This window comes from Penaeus japonicus, unplaced genomic scaffold (genome assembly GCF_977035675.1).
Source record: "Penaeus japonicus unplaced genomic scaffold, GWHDUDI00000001_assembly GWHDUDI00000026, whole genome shotgun sequence".
NCBI classification, from domain to species: domain Eukaryota; kingdom Metazoa; phylum Arthropoda; class Malacostraca; order Decapoda; family Penaeidae; genus Penaeus; species Penaeus japonicus.
In genome coordinates this window covers 11,917,298-11,924,797 of record NW_028234428.1, presented here as the reverse complement: position 1 = coordinate 11,924,797, position 7,500 = coordinate 11,917,298, and the positions used below count along the sequence as shown (strand labels likewise).

The following is a 7,500-nucleotide window of genomic DNA, read 5'->3' as shown; positions in this document are numbered from 1 at the left end:
AAATTATGAAAAAAAAATTATCAACGTTGTTTTGAAAATTATGTCTAGGTTGCCAGAAGACCAATTGACTAAATTTCGGGTAGATGATGCAAAATATTGTGGATAATAAAATTTGAAATTAAATTAGTATTTATTTTTTCCTTAGTCTTTCAGTCTCTTCTTAAGATGTGTCGTGTGTTATTTTAGTGTTAACTGATGAAATTTAAAATCCGATATTTTATGCTCTTGTAGAAAAATGACTATATTTAGCACGTAAGCTCTTTCAATTCCTCTCTCTCTCTCTCTCTCTCTCTCTCTGTTTTTCCCCTCCATTCCCCTCTCTTTCTATATGTGCTAGTCTGTTTTTGTCCGTGAGATTGTCTGATTGTCTGTCTCTGTCTATTTAGCTGTAGTTTGTCTTTACCTCCCTCACACCCTCCTTTCCTCTATTTTTTCCCTCTTTATCTGTCAATCTAACTCTCCCTCTTTCCCTCTCACTATACATTATTCTATCTGTACCATTTTTGTCTCTCCCGCACCATAGACATCTCCCCAACGGTGCAAGCCATTAACCAGCGATGGGGTGAAGTTACAGTCCTCACTTACGATGACGACCTCACTCTACTGGAGTCCATAATCAGGTCGTACTACCACGTGGAGGAGATGCGCAACGTGGTCGTCATTTGTTCCACCGAAAACACCATGGCTGTCTTCGAAACGGTGCGTTGAAGAGGACTGACTTTTTTCACGAAATTGTAAGACTTTTGGGAAAGGTTTAGTGGGAGTAGACCTAACCTAACCCATGCATATACACAGTATGTATATATATATATATATATATATATATATATATATATATATATATATATATATATATATATGTATATATATATATATATATGTATATGTATATATATATATATATATATATATATACATATATTCCTCTATCTCTCATTCTTTAATCAATCATTTTTTCTATTTCTTCTTTCCTTCTCTTATCACTCGAATTAATTTTCCAGATTCGAGCTCGGAACTTGGAAACCCCGACAGTCCAGTGGTATGTGATCTTGCTGGATGACGCAATCACGGAGCTGTCGGTCTTGATAAGGGAAGGCACTCAGGTAGACTCTAGTTTATGATGCAATTTTTACTTATGGTAGACTGGGAAGTAGTTGTGATCTCTTTCTGTCTCTGTTTCTTTTCTTTCTCTCTGTCTCTGTCTTTCTTGATCGCTCCCTCTCTCTTTTTGTCTCTTTTCTCTCTCTCTGTCTCTCTCTCTCTCTCTATCTATCTGTCTCCTTCTGTCTCTCCCTCTCTCTCTCTTACTATGCCTATTCATGTGTATACACTGTATATAGTATGAAAAAACTTATCAAAATCAAATCAATCTCTCTCTGCCCCCCCCTCTCTCTCTCTCTCTGTCTGTCTCTCCCTCTCCTCTCCCCTCCTTCCCCCCTCTCTCTTTCCAGCCTCCCTCTCGCTATATGTACATATCAGTGCGTAAATTTCTTTTCGTGTGTATATGTGCATCTCTCATTATAAAGCAAATATTAAAAAATCCTTCATCACTCTCTTCTTAGGTCTCAGTTGCAGTCAAGAAGTCCATGATGTCCTATAATCTTGCAATATCTTTTATCAATAAAGATAATAAACCGAAGTAAGTGCATGTGTATAGTATTATCTTATCATTATGGCGATGATTATAATTACCATGATGATGATGATAATGGTAATAATGATAACGCTAATATTGATGGTGATAATGATAATAACGATTGTACAAATAAGGATAATGATAAATGATTTGAAGATAATGATAATTAAGATGATAATGATTGTGAATATTACTATCACTATGTTATCATTATTTTTTCATTATCATTAGTACTGTTATTTTTATTTTTTCAATCATCATTGTTTTTTATCATTATTATTATTAATGTTATTTTTTTTTACTCTTACTATCAGCATCATAAAGATAATGTTAATGAATAATATTAACTATTATTATCATTATTGTTTTATTACTATCATTGTTTTTCAGTTTGCGTTTATTGTTGTTGCTATTTTACAATAATGATAATTCATACCTTGATGACAATAGCCAATGGTAAGATGGCAATTATAGAATGATGATAATTTTGATTGATTTATGATGATTATCATCATATTACTATCATTATCATCATGATTATCAATATATCTATTCAGATTTCGTGCCATCGGCTCCTGGCGCTGGGTTCGAGGAGGGGGCGGGGCTTCGGCTTTCGTGTCCGAATCCCTGACTCCCGACTTGAACCAGCTCTACTCTGACTTCGGTGGACGCCAGCTGAAAGGGGCTGTGGTAGATAACTGGCCCTTCTTCAAGGTTACGCTGTTGGATACTTACGACGGTACATATCAGGAAGCCAAGCCGCATTCGGGTATTGATTGCAACGTCATCAACAGCATCGCGGATAAGCTCAACTTTACGTGAGTCACGGCAGCTCCAAAGGTTTTGTTATTGTAATCTTTATCACTTTTTTTTCTAAGTTCGAAGAAAAGAAAGGAGTTGTAGTCTTACCAGGAGATCTGTCTGTCCCCATCTTTATCCATCTCTCTCTACTTACTTATCTATTCACCAATCCTTCCATCTATTATCCATCCCTCTATCCCAATAATATAACCTACGTAGCTACCTATCCCACTCCCTTTCAGGTACAAGTTGCTTCTCGAACCCGACGAAGGATGGGGGGGACCTCAACCCGATGGAACAGTCACGGGGATGATCGGAATGGTGGCCAGAAGGGAGACCGACTTTGCAATTGACGAAATCACCATCACGGGTAAGTGGGAGGCGGGGGAGGGGGGTGGGAAGGGGGAGGGGGATAAAGGGAAACCCACTTTGCCATTACAGGTAGGTGGGAAGTGGGAGAGGGGAGGTAGAAGGGTGGGGTTAGAGGGTAAGAGGGAGGGTGGGTGGATAGGGAGGGGAAGGGAGAAGAAGGAGGGAGACCAACTTTGCAACTGACGAAATCACCATCATAGGTAAATAGAAGGTGGAGGGGGGGGGGGAAGGGAAGTAAGGAGGGGGGAGAGGGAGCTGAAGAAAAGAAAGACCAACTTTGCAATTGACAGATTCACCATCACTGAAATGAAAGGGTTCTAATGTTTTTCGTTTCAGTTTTCGGACTTGCACACAAACACACACACTTCGAAATATCAATTTAGACAACTCTTTCTCATTCCCCCCCCCCCCCCTCCATCACCCTCTCTTTCTCTCTCCCTCTTCCCTCACTTCCTCTCCCCATTCTTCCTCATCCTCCATCTTTGCTTCTCCTTCACCCACCCTCTCTCTCTCTCTCCTTTTCCCTCCCTCCCTTCCCCCTGTTCCTCCCCACTTCCATCCTCTCTTTTACCCATATTCCCCATCTCCCCCTCTTTCCTCATCCTCACCCTTTCTCTCCTTCTCCCCCTACCCCAACCCTCTCTTTATCTCCCCCTCCCTCCCTCCACTTTCACCCTCTCCTCCCCCCACTTCCCTCTTTATCTCCCCCTTCCTCCTCCCACCCCCACCCTTCCCTCCGTATCTCCCCTCCCTCCCCAATCTCTCTCCCCTTCTCCTCCCCACTCCAACACCCTCCCTCTCTCTGCTCCCTCACCCACCCACCCCCTCTCTCCCATTCTCCTCCCGTCCCTCTTACCCCCCCCCACTCTTTCCCTATCTCCCTCCCTCCACCCCATCTCTCTATCTCCCCCTTTCTCCCCTCCCCACTCCCACTCCCACTCCCCACCCCCACTCCCTCTCTCCCATTCCAGGACCTCGCGAGACGGTAGTGGACTTCACCAAGCCCTACTTCCTGGAATCGACTACTATGCTGTCACCGGCGCCCGCGGAGAAGAGCAGGGCGGGCGCTATCTTCTCGCCGTTCACGCCCTTGGTAGGTATGAGAGGATGGGGTGAGGGGGGCGGGGTGAGGGGGGTGGGGGAAATGGGGGTAGAGTAGGGAGAGAGGGGGAGTGGGGAGAGGAGAGACTGCAGGGTAGATGGGGGATTGGGGGAGGCTACTGATATATATATATATATATATATATATATATATATATATATATATATATATATATTTATATACATATATATTTTTTTTTATGAAGGATAATGATAGTGATGATAACAATGATAATGACAACCATAATCGTAATTACAATTATGATAATAAAAATAATAGTAATTAGTAATAATACAAATTAGTGATACCGATGGTGACAATCATACTGGAGCTGTTAGAAACAGAGGAAATGATGATAATAATGACGATGTTAGGAATAATGAAGAGTTATTTTTGAGTATCATCAAAATAAAAGCAATAATGATAGTAGCAGTAGTAGTAAAATCACCGGAACAAAGTCAGGAGAAATTAGCCCCGCCCCTCCTCGCCATCTAACCAATCAGGTCCTTCGTATTCATTCGCCCGTTTTGTATCTCGCGAGAAACCTGATTGTGATTGGTAATATTGATAATAATGATATTGATGATATTAGACAATAATAATACTGATCATAAAGACAACAATATCAATAGCTTTAGTTTTAGTGATAGTGATAATAAACATATTAAGAATAATAATGATAACAGTGAGAATAATAATAAAAGTCATGAATATAGTAATGATAACAATGAGAATAATAATAAAAGTCATAGGTATAGGAATGATAACAATGCTTAGCAATAATAATGACAATTCTAGATCTACTATTTTAGTCAAAATAACGAAGTACTAGACAGCCATCATTTCTAAAAGAAAAAAATATGCCTCCAACAACCCATCACAAAAAAAAAAAAAAAAAAAAAAAAAAACACAGACGGAATCCCACATCTAACCGAGACCTTTCTATTTGCAGGTGTGGGCGGTGTTAGTCCTAGCAACCTTACTAATAGGCCCTATACTAGCTGGCATTAGCTGGGTGATGGGTCTTTACCTTTACGAGAAGCCCGACTGCTCCATTCAGAAATACGCGTTCCACATGTTTCGAAATCTCGTGGTTCAGAGCAATCTTATTATCTCACCTCACTGGCCCCATCGGTTCATTTTCTTCTTTTGGTATCTGTTCAGCTTTTATATCTACGGTTAGTAATGGTTTTACTTGTTTGTTTAGTGTGTTTCAATAAAGTTTGAAATTATATATTTTTCTCTTTCTTATATTCATTTTTTCTCCCCGTGTCAGTTTTTTTTTTTTTCTCTCTCTCTTTCCGTTCCTCTCTGTCTCTTTCCGTCTATCTCTCTCTCCATCTCTCCGTCCCTTTCTCTTTCTCCCTCATTATACCTTTCCCTCTCCCCTCAGCTCTGTACTCCGGCACCCTGACTGCAGTTCTCGCGGTTCCATCTTTCGAGAAGCCGATAGACTCCTTGTTCGACATGCTTGAGGCGATGAAGGAGAACGGATTCCAGCCTTTGATTAACTACGGGACAACGAACGAATTTATCTTGCGGGTAAAGGGGGCAAATAAGAGAGAGAGAGAAGAATGTTAGAGAAGAGAAATAGAGTTATTTTTCTAAATAAATCATATTTACTTTAGGAACGATCAAATGTGTGACGCATATAGTGCACACAGAAGCATAGCCACACACACACACACCTACTCAAATCTACTTTACTTAGTATATGAATACATCAGCATGACTACATATACGTTATTCCATAAAAGAAAAACTTATTTTTACGCCACAGGAAGCCACGTCCGGTATCTACAAGGAGATATGGGACCTTTTCGATCCAGAAGTTGGCTATGTGAGGAATGTAGATACAGGCGTTAATAGAGTAAGCATACTTTTGTTATCTTCTCTTATTTATTATAATTTTGTGAGGAAAGAATATTTTCTCCACCCTCCTCTTTCTTTTCTTTTTCTTTTTTGTTATATAACGATACAGAACCAGTATGTTGAAGATTTTATTATTTGAAACGTTTATCCATATGTTGTCAGATTACTTTTTTCTTCTGTTACCACCTTTCAATAATCATTTAATGTTTAATCTGTGTTTGAAGAAAATATCTTTGCCTCCTTTCACACGTATCGAATTTTCGCCGTGCGCCGTCCACGGCCCAATGCCATGCATTCCGGAGAACACGCCTCGTGTGCATGACCAAGAGCGTCCGCACAATGACACGACCATGCGCCGTACCTTGTGTTGCCTATCGTTAAGAAGATCACTTGATCTTCCTTTATTACTTATATTTGAAGGAAAAAAAAAACACATTGTTGACATATCAGGAAATGGGTAACTAGTATTAACGTTGCCAGACTTGTGGCGGGAACTTTCGTTATTCTGTATGAGGAGCTCAGAAGTGACGAGAAACAGGTTTTCAAATACTTTAGACAATTCCTGAACCAGACTAGTTGATAATTCAAAGTCTATATCAACTTCCTCCATTACCACTGGTGAGCAGGACCGTGCCAATCAGAAGCTAGGAAGCAAATGACGGCAAAAGATCGACAAGTCTGAAAACCTCATAGCGTGTCATGTACGTCGTGCCGTGGTCGTGACGTGTGAACGCGTCCCTTGACACACATGGTTATTTGAGAACACGGCGCGGCGTCGTGTCGTGGACGGCGCACGGCGAAAGTCGATACGTGTGAAAGGGGCTTTAGTTGTTTTCATAGTTCGGATAAGGTGGACTTGTGTAGCTGTACCCTATGTAACGTGAAGTTAATGCCCTTGAGGAAAGTAGTCATTAATGAGTTTGTAATTATATATCCGTTTCTGAAACCATTATTGAAGGGCGGGGGGGGGGGGATATTAGGTTAGTTTTGTCATATGTACATATATGTATGTGTGTATATATGCATATATATGTATATATATGTATATATATATACATACACATGCATGCATACAAGTATATATATATATATATATATATATATATATATATATATATATATATATATGTGTGTGTGTGTGTGTGTATGTATGTATGTATGCATGTCATGTCATCTTTAGGTTATCCTCTTTGCTCATGGACTCACACCATTCTACAATCATATCAGCCGTCATAAGTCTCTCTCTATTTCAAACCCCTTCTCCCCCTCTTTGCCCATCCCTCCCCCTCCCTCTCTCCTTCTATACTAACACCACTTTCTTTTCTTTAATAATTTCAGGTTCTCACGGGAAAATTCGCCTTCATGAACGCCTGGCTGGCTTCCGAAATCCGCATCAACAAGCTAGGAAAACACAAGTATTACATGGCCCGAAATACATACTATCCGCAAGGCTACGGGATGGTTCTGAACAGCGGAGCGCCATACAAGAAGCTGTTCGAAAGATCGTAAGTTAGGGAAAAAAAGTTCAATGTCGGAAGTTGAAGATGAATATTAGAAGTTGAAAAGGTGAATATCGTTAGTTGAGAAAGTTGAAGTTAACTGTGAGAAGGCATTTATTTATTTATTTTTTTATTTTTTTATCTCGGAGATCATTAGTACCGCTGGTACTTCGATAATTGTAAATATTCTACGTCTTAATCTTCATACCAGATATACC

General features: G+C 40.1%; 1 protein-coding gene across 1 annotated transcript in view; it reads left to right on the top strand.

Moving 5' to 3' along the window:
- Window positions 1-7,500, top strand: part of LOC122243596 (glutamate receptor 4) — a 50,799-nt gene that overhangs the window by 40,866 nt on the left and 2,433 nt on the right. Inside the window, exons 5-14 of the mRNA XM_086551983.1 lie at window positions 524-699; window positions 1,002-1,103; window positions 1,563-1,639; window positions 2,194-2,454; window positions 2,680-2,807; window positions 3,781-3,902; window positions 4,864-5,089; window positions 5,305-5,453; window positions 5,692-5,781; window positions 7,122-7,288. Of these exons, the coding sequence (XP_086408109.1) occupies window positions 524-699; window positions 1,002-1,103; window positions 1,563-1,639; window positions 2,194-2,454; window positions 2,680-2,807; window positions 3,781-3,902; window positions 4,864-5,089; window positions 5,305-5,453; window positions 5,692-5,781; window positions 7,122-7,288 (1,498 nt within the window). The remainder of the gene's footprint in view (window positions 1-523; window positions 700-1,001; window positions 1,104-1,562; window positions 1,640-2,193; window positions 2,455-2,679; window positions 2,808-3,780; window positions 3,903-4,863; window positions 5,090-5,304; window positions 5,454-5,691; window positions 5,782-7,121; window positions 7,289-7,500) is intronic.